General features: G+C 41.9%; 1 protein-coding gene across 4 annotated transcripts; it reads right to left on the reverse strand.

Moving 5' to 3' along the window:
• Positions 1-4,401: 4,401 nt before the first annotated feature.
• On the reverse strand, positions 4,402-8,202 carry LOC125909385 (procathepsin L). Of its 4 annotated transcripts, XM_049612754.1 has the most exons (8): positions 8,077-8,202; positions 8,036-8,038; positions 7,656-7,775; positions 7,332-7,478; positions 6,675-6,899; positions 6,052-6,214; positions 5,261-5,378; positions 4,402-4,772 (listed from the first exon to the last, which is right to left on the reverse strand). In XM_049612754.1, the coding sequence occupies exons 1-8, from the start codon at positions 8,200-8,202 to the stop codon at positions 4,673-4,675; spliced, it is 1,002 nt and encodes a 333-aa protein (XP_049468711.1). In that variant the 3' UTR covers positions 4,402-4,672. The 4 variants fall into 4 exon arrangements, with proteins under 4 accessions (XP_049468711.1, XP_049468625.1, XP_049468550.1 ...); XM_049612668.1 differs by lacking the exon at positions 8,036-8,038 and having other exon boundaries at positions 7,344-7,478; XM_049612593.1 differs by lacking the exon at positions 8,036-8,038.
• Positions 8,203-15,205: the final 7,003 nt, after the last annotated feature.

Below are 15,205 nucleotides of genomic sequence, written 5' to 3' on the forward strand. Positions count from 1 at the left end.
TCAATGAACACTCAAAATAGGTCACTAGATGAGAAATCTTCACATGTCTGAAGATTCTAAAGCTTATGTATGAAAAAAATATCTAACTTGATAGAAGTTTTCCAGATTTGAAAAAAATCTTCAAAATTCTTACAGTATTACCAATAGTGAGTTTTGAAGCTGGAGGTTTTCAAAAATATCAACTATAATATTGACTAATCATTTTTGTCTTTCATCATGGTAGGAAGATTGAATTTTCTTTCCATTCCTACTAAAACTTCACATTATAAAAGCTGTTATATGGTAAGATAATGTAGCAAAAAAGCATTATAAAGTGTGTAAACAGTTAATTAACAAATTCATATATTTTTAGAAAAAGTTCTCGGGGTGTCCTATTAGTCACCCTGACTGTGGGAAATGGGCACTCATGGATAAATCAGTGAGGGTCACAGCTCTTGGCCATGAGAATAGGTCTTTAGAGCCAGAAAAACCCTTGACTCATGAAACACAGACACAAAACACACACACACACAACACACACATGCATACACAAACATTTATAGACAAATGCACACGTATGCATACACACTTTCACAGTATTCACATATAAGTGTACACTCAACACACACACACACACACACACACACACACTACATTACCATATAAATACTTAGCACAGGAGAATAACAGGCCCCCAGGTGTGGGAAGATGGCCTGACACTTAGTCTGAATTGTTAGTAATTGATGGCACAATTTTGTCTAAATCTCTTAAACCCTTTGTCTCCAGATCCCAAGACTGAGTTGAAGCAAACCATCTGTAAGTCTCTTTCAGTTGTAAATTCTGTGATTTCAGGAGGACAAGGAACATCATCTACCCAGAGCTGGCCTTAGGCCCTTCTCTGCCCTGACAGGAGCCCTACAGGCTGGAGTCACAGCCTTGGGCACCAGCCAGGCCCCCTCACCAAACAGCAGTCCCTCACAGCCCCATCTATGGGGAAACTCTGCTCTAGAAACTTGTGGAACTTCTTTCCTGCCCCTCCTCCCTATGCCCACAGTCTTCTTCATTCCTTAGGAGCAAAGACTTGGCCCTGTGAGCAACAGTCACAACCAGCAAGCAACTGAGGCTGGGGTTTGGGGAGATTAGCAGCTGTCCCCTGGTTCATTTCCTGCTCCTGCCACACACATTTCCAGAGGTGCCTGTGACAGGGGCCTGACCATTCCTTAAAATCCCCTTTTAGGGGCTCCTCCCTCTCCCTCCTCCAGGGTGTTCATCAGGGACTGTGCTCCCGTCCCTGTCCTGGCCTGTGTCTGGAAGCTGCTAAGTCCCAGGCCTGAGGGGGTTGAGGCCCCAGCCTCTCAGTAGCATGTGACCTTTGGCTGCAAACATCAAGTCTGATCTTGCTCTCAGGTGGCCACCCAAAATACAGCTCCAATCCCTGAAAATAACCCCCCAGGGCCAATTTTTCAGGCAGCTGTGGAGTTGAGCCCCATGACTGGCTCTGTGAGCAGGTACATTGTCATCCACCTTGTGCCCCTGTCATGAGCCCCAGGCTGATGCCCATGATAGGTGCTCAGCAAATGTCTAGGGACCATGAATCAGACAACCTCATAAGCAATTTGGCCTGATTAAGTCCTCAAGAATCCAAAGTCTTTATGGCCTTTATCCCATGTATGCATTCAAACAGGGGGGAAAAAAAAAAGATTCACAGCAAACAAAAGACAAAGATGCCAAACAAAATTCTTACCTTCTTTTCCTACAGCAACCACTTTAAAAGTTGTTTCTGAAATACCAAGTTCTTCCAAAACAGCAATCTATCATTTTTTCTATCCCCATTCCCCTTCTTTGGGGGCCCTGCTTTGTTGGATTCTCTAAACACAACAGACGACCTTGCATATTCCTCCGCAAGCTAAAATATTCCCGGATACTTTTAGGTTTCAGCTTTATCTTTTTTAACTTCATTTTTTAAAAACTGTGGTAAAAGAAGCATAAAAGGCCAGAGGCAGCCGGTACGTGGGCATTGCTGTGCACCGCCACCACCAGCCGTCTCCAGAACGTCTCTCATCTTGCGCAACTGGAAACGTCGTCGTTGTATCCTTCAAGGAAGGCATTCCACTTTGAGGCTCACTTCCCCTGACATCCCTCCGGGTTTTACAGCCTGGCTGCCATCTAGCGGCTGCTTATGCAGGAACAGCCAGGCCGGCCCTTCATGTTGGAGGGGCTTTTCCAGGGTCACGCCATGAAGGTGTAGGGGCCAACGGCAGCTGCCAGAAATGTGCCACTTTGGCATTTTGATTATTATAAATAAAAATTACTTAAGACACTCAGACCCTCCCCCATTCCCCTGAAAGCAGGAAAGAACTCTCCCTGTGGCAGGCGCCCTCCCTGCGCCAGGAGACAGACGTTCTCGTCACCGGAGAAGGGGATTCAGAGCCCAGAAGGCTGTATAAACAACCCTGTTACTTATTCCTAATTTCGCACCGAGTCCAAATCCTGTTCAGAATTACTTACTGATTGAATCTCCTGGAGTTAAATTTTCCTGATTTTTTTCAGTTCCTCAAAGATCCATTGTCTCTCTGGGAGAAGACATTTATAAATGACATATCCAATAAAGGGTTAATATCTAAAATATATACGGAACTGATACAACTCAACACCCAAAAAACAAATTATCCACTTAAAAAACGGGCAGAAGACATGAACAGACCTTTCTCCAAAGAAGACATCCAGATGGCTAACAGACACATGAAAAGATGCTCAACATCAATGATCATTAATGAAATGCAAGTCAAAACTACAATGAGGTATCACCTCACACCTGTCAGAATGGCTAAAATCAAAAACACAAGAAACAACAAGTGTTGGCGAGGATGTGGGAAAAAAGGAACCCTCGTGCATTGTTGGTGGGAATGTAAAGTGGTGCAGCCACTGTGAATGTTACTCAAAAAGTTAAATCCAGCAATCACACAACTGAGTATTTACCCCAAGAATACAAAAACACCAATTCAAAGGGATACATGCACCCCTGTGTTTATAGCAGGATTACTTACAATGGTCAAATTAGAGAAGCACCCCAAGTGTCTATCGATAGACGAATGAGTAAAGAAGATGTGGTATATATACAATGGAATATTATTCAGGCACAAAAAGAAATGAAATCTTGCTATTTGCAACCACATAGATGGAGCTAGAGAGTATTATGCTAAGCAAAATAAGTCAGTCAGAGAAAGACCATATGATTTCACTCTTATGTGGAATTTAAGAAACTAAACAAAGGAAAAAAAGAGATACAGGGAGGGAGAGAGACAGAGAGAGAGAGAGAGAGAGAGAGGAATCAAGAAACAGGGGGCCTTGTAGGCTTGAGACTGTCCTCCACCTCATGCACTCCTGAGGGCTTACGGGGTCTCTTAACTTCCACCTTCTCCTTATACTTCCTGAGTGGGAACTTGACACTTTTGAACACTCAGAGATCAAATTAAACTATGTGTTTCTTTAGTCTGCAGACTGTAAGCATTTGTCTTCTTTTAACAAATTCTGAGGTTAGGTAAATTCAACCTCAGATGATCACTTTGGATGCCGTCACCTTTCTGCCACCTCTGAAACCCCAGCACTATTTCTGAATCCACCCCTCATGTCTAGGGGCTTACCCTCAATCCTTATGGACCCACAACACAAATTCCTGGCAATCTGCTGTGTTCGGTCCTTCCTCACCTGTAAAGTACTGACATAGTCTTCACTAGCAAGTGGGGACGATGTACCCAAAACTGACTCTATGACATCCGTCCTTTAACTTAGCTGGGTTGTAACCATCTAAGGTCAAATGACCATGATATCTAGTGCACTTTTTTATTTTGGAAATCCTATGTGTGTATTTACTTTTCTAACATGTGAAGTTTTTTCCTTATTAAAATAGTGTACTTTTGTGTTTATAGATCATTGGTCACATTTTGTTCCATTTAAGGGTTGAATCAAACAGTGAAAGAGCAGCTGACATGAGATGTGCATATTTACAACTGTAAGAGCCAGAGGCCACCCAGCCTTTCCCCTAGTGGACCCCTGGCACATTCAGTTATATCCCTAGAGCTCAATCACATTTTTTACTTTACAAAAAGTTATTAGAAACTTCCCCACTACCCCTTTATTTTTAATTTTGCCTCAAAAGGTGACATTTATTCAAAGGAAAAGAAAAAAGAAGAAATGATAAGATGTCCATCACTTGGCTCCCTTCCCTCCCCCCCTCCTCACTACTACTCAAGTGTCTTACTTCAGCTCCGGTCGTGATCTCAAAGTTCGTGAGTTCGAGCCCCATGTCGGGCTCTGTGCTAACACCTGCTTCCAGTTTTGTGTCTCCCTCTCTCTCTGCCCCTCCCCCACCCTTGCTCACTCTCTCTTTCTCTCTCTCTCAAAAATAAATAAAGAAAATTTTTAATTTTTTTATTTTAAAAGGTAAAACTTCATACATCCTTTTAAAACAATAAAATTTCAACATATTAGACGAGTCAATCATACAAAGCTGTTTACAGCAGTAATAAGCAAAGTAGTAACATTTTACCAGTATAAAATACCACAGAATCAAATCACAACTTGTATCCTCAAAGGTTCAAGTGTTTTATCCCACATAATAAAGTGTGGTCAGCTTTAAAATTCATTTTCTGGATGTTTTGTTGCCAATCAAGGTCTTCTTCCCACCATCATCTCACACAGTAGGAAAGCTGGCCAAAGAGGCGATTCCACAATGGTTGTCCCGGTCTTTGGCCATCTTTATGTAGCCATCCATGCCCCAGTCAGTACCCCAGCTGAAAGAAGACAGCATTTGCCATTTTATTCAAATAAATCAAATACATTTGTCTTTATTAACAATGGGACTTGATACTGAGCAGTGCACCAGAGGCCAAGACAGATTCAGAAAGTATCAGGAGAGGCTGTTCTTGTTCATGGTTTACGTTCCAAACCTGCACAGAAAGCTATTCCCCCAACCTTTCACGAAACTGCAAAATGAGAGACAGGAAAAAGAAACTCTCAGGGCAAGATGTATTTCAGAAATAAGAAAATTTTCAAGTTTAGAAATGCAGTGGTACCAAAACTATAGCAAGGACCTTAGCAAACTTGAGACAGTACCTTATTAGTATCAGCCAATGAATATGTCTGTGTTCCCCCCGTGTGGGGTAAAGACTTCTGCGACTTCAGCAGTGTGCTCAAGGGTTTGAGGACCTGCATCCAGACACTAATTCCAAAAAGGATTCCCTTTTCAATTTCAAAGATAAGTATTTTTGGCTTTTTATACCTGTTTTTGATAATCCAGTATTTTTGGTTCTCTGTCTCTGTTCCGTCAGCACCATAGCCAACCACCAGAACACCGTGACCCACGTCTTCACTGCTACAGCTTGGATCATAATAAATGCCTGGAAAAGTAAAATTCAATGCTGGGGTGACATGTGGCTTATCAACCATGCTGGTAGGCATATCAAACTTCATTAAATATTTAATGAATATTTAAATTACATATTACATAAATTACACTAAATATTGAAATAACATAAATCCAGAGAGATTTTAAAAACAAGATTTTTTAATATGCTAGAGATTTAGGCCCTCATCTAATGCCACCAGAAATACAAGTTGGCACAAACTCTTTTCCAAATAACTTGCCAAGAAGCATAAATGACCGCTTATTGATGCCTTGTCATTCTACTTTTAGGATGTCAGCCTGGGGATACAGCACAAAATACAAAATTATTTGAGCCAAGAGGTTTTTTTTTCTAGTTTCAATTATATTAATACAATTCCTTAGAAATTTCGAAAGGTCTGGTAACTAAAAAAATGTAAATTGAGCTATACCAAATCAAATTCTGTAGCCATTTAAATATATTTATGACAAGCTTAAAATCATGAAGATATGATTCAAGTAATGTCACACAGAAACAACAGGCGCAAATACTACATGTACAGAATGAACAACCATGTTAATCAACACACTCAAAATTCTACATTGTATTCTAAATACCTACTAGCCAATTATATGGTACGTCATGGTACCATTTTTCTACCTAAATTTCCATATGAACAAATGCTTACCTTCTTTATAGAAGCGGAAGGTATCCAGGCTTGCATCTATAGCAGCAGAGATGGGCCCCACAGCTGCCAATGTGATCATAAGTTCATTCTCCTTACTAGGGACGTCCCAGTAGTCAGTGACATTGGCAACAGAGTTCTCAGGCCTGTATTTGCAGGAGTCTCCCTTTCAAAGGTAAAGGGGAAGAGACTTGATTACTACCATCCACCTCCTGGGGAACATGAGTTCAAAACAGTTTCAAACTTACTGAATTCAAGACAAATTTGTTATAATTCACCCCAGGAGCTGAAATGCTATTTATTGGTTGTTTTGAAATTGAAAAATCAGCAGGTGTATATTCAATGACACACTCTCGGTCTCCTTGTCCATAAGAAATTTTTCAATCTGGAGAAATCCATACCAGTATACAGAATGGTATACTGTACTTATCTCCACATAACATAGAAGTAGGAACAACTATATGGTAACCATCAAGGCAGAGAACTATGCCGGATTAATAAATTTTAATGACAGTTCTGACAGTCTGCAGATACAAAGTCTACAATCTAAAATGTGACTATAAATATGGTAGCTGTTGTCTTTGAACCTGTTCAACTTGGATAACAAGACAAGAAGCTCTCTTTACCTGTGCATGATATGGATAGGATTCCTCTGAGTCCAGGCCGCCGTTGTCCTTAACATACTGGAAAGCATCATCAATTAGGCCACCACTGTAGCCCTCATTGCCTTCAGTCTGAGAGCAGTCCACCAGGTTCTGCTCACTCAGTGAAACAAGTCTGCCAGTTTTCCGGAACATCTGTCCTTCAAGGGCACCAGTTGCACTAAAAGCCCAACAACAAAGACAATAACCCTGAAAACAAAATTGAAAAGCTCTTAGTCTACAAAATAAATAGGAAGAGTTTGACAACAGCCCATAGATCTAAAACTTCCTAAAACAACAAACTGCATATTCTTCCTCAACATCCATAGCAAGGACACTAATTCCTTTTGTCTTCTATTCTTTTTTTTTAATGTTGTATTTAATTTTTGAGAGAGACAGAGACAGAGACAGAGTACAAGCAGGGGAGGGGCAGAGAGAGAGGGAGACATAGAATCTGAAGCAAGCTCCAGGCTCTGATCTGTCAGCCCCATTGTGGGCCTCAAACTCACAAACCGAGATCACAAAACTGAGATCACAAAACTGGGATCATGATCTCAGTCGAAGTTGGACACTTGACCAACCGAGCCACCCAGGTGCCCCTGTCTTCTATTCTTGAGAGGGACCTGCTGAATATTGTCACACCTGATCCTTCACAGGAGTTACATAGCCTTTCTCTCTCCAGTCCACAGATGAGGGGATCTCAACAAAGAAAGGTGCTTGGAACACTTTCCACTTCTTGCGCTTCTGGATTTTAAGGCCATTCATCACCTGCCTGAATTCTTCATTGGTCTTCAAGGAAAAGGAAATAGAATGTTGACAAGCGTGAGATTTTTTTTTAAGTGCTGTGAGGAAAATAAAAAAAACAAAAAATAAACAAATATATAAATAAATAAATAAATAAATAAATAAATAAATGATATTGTGAGGAGGACACACATAACATTCAGCAATCCATGCCACACTCACCATGTCACCAAAGGCATTCATTGCCATTGTGAAGGTGTGTTTCCCTTGACTGTGTTCCCGATTGTGCTGTTCAATCATTTTCATATTCCTCTCCCACACTGCTCTCCTCCATACTTCATCCTGCAGAGAAACAAGTATCTTATCATCTTGATTTCTATTTGAAAGCAAATCACCTGCACCAAGTGGATGTGCTCCCAGCAAGGAGGAGAAACCACAGCCAGGGATGGCCTGATGCTTCTGTGAGCTGTTCTCCAGCAACCACATAGCAGGACATATGCCCACGTTGTATACAGTCAAGGTGCCCTGCTTACTGCCTTGGTAAGAGCTGGTAAGAGCAGACTCAAGCTACTCTGTGTTATGAACTCCCACCAGCGTGGAACATTCTCTGCAAGTTTCACTGGGCAGTTTAGATGTTACCAACCATGCCATAGAGTTTCCCATGTGTTGCCTTCCACTGGGACCATCGTGCATCTAAGTTTTGATAGAGCTGTGGAGCAGCTGAGGCTACCCCCAAGCAAAGGGCAGCCAGGAAGAGTAAAGGATGCATGTTTCAAAAACCTGGGAAGGGAAAAGAAATGAGTATCTGATCAGGCCAAGCTGTCTGAAAAGCCAACCTCCTTTTTTCTGAGATGTAAAAGCCACCCCGGTGAAGTAAAAACATTGAATTTATCCTCCCGAGTATTTCCACAGAGCTGTGGAAGGAGGAAGGCTGAGGATGTGGGATGTGCGGGACACTGCCCTGCGACCTCCCCTTCTTCCGGGGGACTTGGATCTCAGGGAAGGGGGTGGGGGGAGGGCCCCGCAGGAAAACCTGCGGGGATCAGGGGGCCGCGGCTGGAGGGGCCAGACCTGCAGATAGAGCTTCCTGGTAGCCCCAAACTCCCGACTCCCAAGGCTGGAGGCCGCGCTGGTTCCGAGAGTGTCCCTCCCGACCCCCTGCTCAGGTCTTGCGCTGGAAAATCCCCTGTGACAGGTGCAACTGTGCAGGTGCAGTCACAGGTGTGGGTCCGGGGGCTTCCCACTCTTCCCAGGGAGAAGAGTGCATCCTAGGTGCATTTAAGGCCTGGGACTCTGCCTGGAGGGCTCCGCCCCCACCACCTGCTCCCACCACGATTGGTTGAGCCGATATGTGGGCAGGACCTCCGTGCTCTGGGACTCCAGTCTTGCTCCGTGGCTGGGTTCATGCTTGACCTACCTAGGGAGGTCTTAACCGTCTCAGTGGTATCCTGGCCAGGAGAGCTGGGGGACCAGGAACAGGACTGAGGAGGGAGGGCGGAGTGGTGGTATATGGCGCCTGCCTGGGGACCCGAATGAACTAATTACCCTGAATCCATGAGCTGGCTAGTGGCTCATGAAAAGTAGTTCATAAGGAAGCCTAAATGGGTTTTCAGCGTCACCCTGCATGTCCTTTAGTCACCGAATTTTTGGTAAAAATCTCCCAGAGGATTGAGAACAGGATAATCTAGTCTAGTGGTTCCTGTTTACTCCAGGCAAATGTGGGGCAGGTAGACGAAGTGGCTAATGCCCACCTTCGGATGTGTTATCACTGTTACAGGAAGGGATGCTCTGAGTTTGGGAAGACTCTGGAGTGGACTGGAAATGAAAACTCGGGACGCAATTGGACAAGGCTCAAATCCTTGGACGAAAAAAGGGCAGACGGGAGGGGTGTCCAGGGAAGGCGTGGCATTTTGTAATGCTCCTGTCCTACCTCTGACTGTCAAGAATTCTTCTTCCCTCTCAAACCTTTCTCCAAACCGACAGTAACATATTATTTATTGGGGGGGGGGGGGGTGGAGAATGGTTTAAAGAAATGGAGGAAAAGTAGAATCTAGAAACTACATTTACCTCTTCAGTATCCAACCTGGTTTTCTTGAGATTTAAGAACTTTAAGAAAAATTAGCAAAACAGCGTTTATCAGGAAACCATGAATTTGCTGTCTGACGACCGGTTTTGCTCTCCTTAGAAACACGATTCCATATGTCTACACCGCCTACTTCTCTGGACCTATGTCAATGATACACCCTAGTGACCTTCCTCACACATCTTCAGGACTTCTCTGCTCCCGGACAGCCATGGTCAAAGGGATTCTGAACACCGCCTGGAGTCAGGGTTGGGCCAGCATGGCCATTCTGCAGCTCTCTCCATGTGGGCCCCTCAGGCCCTGCAACACCCTCAGCCTGTTTCTTCAGTGAGGACATGAGGCAATAACTACATTTTACTCAGAGGATTAAATGAGATAATACATGTCAGGCATGAGCATAGAGTAGGGCTAATTTAATACTGCTTCCTTGTGAGGGCTGTTGAACAGAAATCCACAGGCCCAAAATGGTGTCACTTAGGTTAAGGGCCCAAGTCAGGAAACCAAGACTTAATACCTAACCCAACTGCAGGTTCAACCCCTAGCAAGGAAACCCTGAAAGAGTCAATTTCCTGGTCCACACTGGGGAATTTACTGAGAGACTTTCTGCTCTCATTAGCAGGGCTACCTTGTCCAAACAATGCATTCTTTGCTAATAAATTCCATTCTTCTCTTTTGGCTATTCCCCTGCTTCTTATTTATTTTTAAGATTTTATTCTTAAGTAATCTCTGCACCCAATGTGGGCTCGAACTCACAACCTCGAGATCAAGAGTGGCATACTCTACTGACTGAGCCAGCCAGACTCCCCTGCCCTGTCTTTTAAAATCTTTCTTTGGTCTAGCTCAGCTGAGTTCCCTTCTACTTGCCAGATGGGATACTGCCTGATTCATGGGTTGTCTAATAAAGCCAATTACATCAAGTTTACTTGGCTGAATTGTGCAATTTAACAGATTTGGAACAGAACAGGAACAAGCTCTGGAGTAAACTTCCAGCAGCATTCAGGACAAGGAGAAATACAAGGCATGGTTTCAAGGTCTTCCTTCTTTCCTAACACTGTGGGTAAGCTCCTCTGGGTCAAAGGTCCATTCTATTTGTCTCTAACTTTGCCTTGAAGCTCCTGATCCCATTAACCATCCATTACAGGTCAGGTCAGCTTGAGCTGCAGATGGTTATGCCAGGAGCCCAATGGTGCTGGTGTGTTTGCCAGGACTTCCACTGACCTGACAGAAGGGTCACCCTGAGGCAACCCCTGCCTTTCATGCCACATTCCTCAGCAAGAGGTTCCCAAGGGAATGGATGGTGGTGCTCATAGGGCCTTCCTAGTGACGAGACACAATGCTGCTGATATATGAAGGAACATGTTTGTCCTGTTTGTGTAAATAAAGGCTATTGCTAGCAGGATCTTGGAAGCCAAAAAGCCACAAACATTGGTAGGCAAGGGTCTAGCATTTAAAGGCTGCTAGAGCTCTGGCCACCTCAAGAATCTGCCATGATAGAATAAGTTGGTCATAGAATAGGTTAGATGGACACTAGGCCACCCTCCAGCTCAAGAAAACTTCCATGCAATAAAAATACACCGTAAAACACACACTATCCCCAGTCCTGTGGCACTTCCCTCTTAGGTATTAGTTCCCCTCTGAGAAAGCCAAATTGAAGGGATCCTTCAATTCTAAAGAGTCAGGTGTGCTAGCTTCCAGCACACTTGCTTATTTTGTGCCTAAAAACTATGGTCCCAGAAGTTATATCAGCAAGATATATAGCTTTCTAGATATCAGTAGATAGCAACAGATATCTAACAAAATGGAAAAAAATTCTTAAAAATAACCTAGAATTACAGTGGCCACCATGAGGAACCTTCCAGTTAGGCCAGATTGTTCATTTAAGAAGTGTACATGAAAGTCAGGCATCCCAATCTAAATAAACAGAGTGGGGTGCCTACTTTAATTCATATGCAGAAGCCTCCAAAAGGCTTCAAGATTATAAAATTGTCCCAGTGAAAGATTCACTACAAAAGGCTACTGAACAATTAGAAACACGAGAGGTGCTTAGGACCAAAGACTGTAAAACTGACTTATGTCCTCCACCTCCTCAGCCCTCCTTTCCCTGAACTCTGTGTCTGCCATTTTCCCATCCCAGGTGCCTTTCCACCTGAAGAGACACCCACCTTTTTTACAGGACACCACCTGAGATTACAGGTGGTCCTCCTGAGAACCTTTCATCCTTGGTCAAAGACTGAACTAAGGCTCACAGTAAAACATTTCATAAACACAGCCAGGGTCCTCAAGAGTTTTCATTTGTTTGTTTGTTTTATTCTTAAATAGATTCCCCCTGAGCCCAGGTGAGAGAAGGAAATAAAAATTCACATCATCCCTTCCTTTCCAACTCCAGACCTATTGGCTATGAATCCTTCTTTCCTGGGAAAAACTATTTCCTTCTTGTTCCTTTTGTTTTACATCCTAAGAACATGGTTTGGCTTTCCACTTGCCTCAGCTCTCTCTTTGGCCGTCTTTGGGAGTGGGTCTAGATTTTGTAAAAATAGTATCTTTTACACCCTCTTTGAGGATACCTCTTGGGTCCATGAAATCATTTAATACAATCAGAAATCTTTACCGTGTTTTGGCTAAAACCCAACAAAATATTTATTTTTAATTTAATAGCTTTATAGTCAGAAATCTGGCCCAATTAAAAGCTGATATTCAGAGCCTGATAGATTTTTGTTTTTTAGCTTCTCCCTTAAAGCAAAATGCACTCAGAGGAAAAAGAAGGCTTTCTACAGGCGGATGGGTGTGTCAGTCCTTTGATATTATTTAGGCAACAACCAATTGTTTGAGAAACTAAACACTGCTGTCCCTGTGAAACTGGGAAAAATACTAGCAGAGAATGGAACAGAAGGCAGATTTGTTAAGCTACACGTAAGTCACTATTGATCACTGTGGCAGAATTTTAGCTATGTGTTGTTTAAAATAATTGTAGTTATAAACAGAGAACACTTCCACAATCACGTAAGGTAACAAAATACTATTGATAAGATCACAGGACATATTGCCCCAGTACACTACATTTTATTAACTCACTGACGTACAATAGAGACATTTTGCAGAGTTACAGTCTTTGAAGTAGAACAGACCCCCTCCCAATCAGACATGGAAGCAAAGACTAGAAGACAGCATCTTAAGAATGTGACTTCATTCTCCAACAGTCCTTGAATGCCACTCCACCCGGAGACCCTGGCTGTAATTCTTGCCCTTAAAAATCCTCATTTGTAAGCCAGGGGACAATTTGAGACCTTGAGCATTAGCTCCCTGCTCTCCTGGGTGACAACACACCAATAAATAGCCTATCTTTCTTCACTGCAACAGCTGGGTGTTCCTTTACTGGCTTGCAGTGCATTAGGCGGACAAACAGTCTTTAGTTCCATTATACTTCTTTTATGAACCCAGGCTTTACAGGACCAGAGGTGTGCTTTCAAAAACAATTCAAAGACCACCAATCCTTTTTACCAATCCCAACACCTCCCTTATTTATTTTAAAAGGCTTATAAGTACTGTAAAGAAGAAACGTCCTTCTAGAAAGTGTTTGTATTTTTTTCCCAGTGCCTTTACAATGTAAATACTTAGCTTTCAGCCTGGTCTTCTCCAGGAACTCCTTATGGCCCATCTCTTTAAGATAAAAATTCCAAGAAGATATTTCTTCTCAAGTAAAAACAAGGAGGAAAGGCCAATGAAAATTTGACCCTCCAAATAGAAATACAATTTTAAGTTTCTTCTCCACATATTTTTTTCAAAAAATAGCTTTAGCCATGTAGACCAATAACCTTAACTTATTCCATCCACTAAAAAACCCAAACCCAGATCCAGCTTTTATAAGTAGTAAATTTTGTACCTATTTTATGGCAGTAATTTTAAAACAGAAGGTGTAAGGTCTGTGTCTATATATTCAAGAAGCTGCGTGAAACTCAGACAAGATGAACTCTCTGTGCTCAGAGACTCACTCTCAGCCTCCCAGAATGGCAATGCATACCTACACGTCACCTCTTCTTGATATATTCATCTACCAACTGACACTTGGGCTGCTTCCATAATTTGGCTACTGTAAATAATGCTGCACTAAACACAGAGGTGAATATATCCTTTTGAATTAGTGTTTTTGTATGCTTTGGGTAAATACCGAGTAGTGCAATCACTTGTTCATATGGCAGTTTTATTTTTAATTTTTTGAGGAACCTCCATACTATTTTTCACAGTGGCTATACCAGTTTGTATTCCCACCAACAGTGCATGCACTAGACTTCCTTTTTCTTCACATCTTCATCAATGCTTATCATTTTTTGTATTTTTTATTTTAGCCATTATGACAAGTGTGAAGTGATATCTCATTGTAGTTTTGATTTGCATTTCCTCCATGATGACTGATGTTAAGCATCTTTTCATGTGTCTGTTGGCCATCTGAATGTCCTTTTTGGAAAAATGTCTCTTTGTGTCTTCTTCCCTTCTCCCCCCCCCTCCCTTTTTTAATTGGATTATTTGGGTTTCTAGGTGCTAAGTTTATCAGTTCTTTTTACATTTTGGATATTAACGTTTTATTGGATATGTCATTTACAAATATCTTCTCCTATTCAGTAGGTTGTCTTTTAATTTTGTTGATTGTTTCTTTCTTTTTATTTCTTTTTTTTATACCTTCTCTCTGCCTTTTAAAATGTTTCTTTTGCTTAGTTCAGTGGAATTTCCCTCTATTTGCTAGGTGGAATGCTGCCCAATTCATGAATCATTTAATAAAGCCAATATAGATCTTCCAATTTACTTGGTTGAATTGTTATTTAAGAGGTCAAAGACAAAATCTTTCCAGAGGCCTTGCTTATTTCAGAAAATAGTTATTCAAGAATTTCATACACAGGCAATTCCTACTTACTTTTTACTTTCCACGAGCCAGGTCACAAGATTGGTGAAATGTACCATAAAGTATAGTGGTAAGCAAGCTTATATGTTACAAGCCAAGATACAGCTAGTAATATTCTTAAATTTGGCTTCTGAAATGATATATTACTCATACATGTCTTAGGACTACACTCACAGAATCTAAAATAAAATTCATTGTCTCCTGTTTTACCCATCATGCCAGAGATAATGTTCTATTGTAAATTACAGATAGCTTTTCTTGCCTATTTGAATTTAGGAGGTCATTTGAGGGTGCTTAGGTGGCTCAAGTTTCCTTAAAAATGATGAGATTACAAGGAGATGACATTTCATACCCAGCAGAATGGATGAAATTGACAAGGGTGCAATACTAAGTGTGGGTGGAGATGTGGGACTGTAACTGAAATAACATGAGTTTGCTCCCTAGTGAATTACAGGTAGAGACTACAACAAGTGGAGTTGTTACCACAAAGAAAACTGTGTTTGCATCAAATAAGGAGATCACAGGAAGTCTTTTTGTGAAGACATGAGTCCCTAGGTGGGGATAAAAGGGTTTCTTTTATGTAGGGTTAGGATGAGCATTCAGAAAAGGGAGTTTTGTTTTCCATGTAAAGGCAGGCAGATGGTTGCACAGGTGTACTTAAAATACCTATACATGTTATGTTAATGAAGCGTGGGTGGATATTTTAACATTATAATGAGGTAGAGGTAACTGCTGGACACCCCAAGGTCCATCCACACAGATATGAGTCTGCCATTGATCAAGCCCAAAGTGGTC

This window comes from Panthera uncia, chromosome D4 (assembly GCF_023721935.1).
Source record: "Panthera uncia isolate 11264 chromosome D4, Puncia_PCG_1.0, whole genome shotgun sequence".
NCBI classification, from domain to species: domain Eukaryota; kingdom Metazoa; phylum Chordata; class Mammalia; order Carnivora; family Felidae; genus Panthera; species Panthera uncia.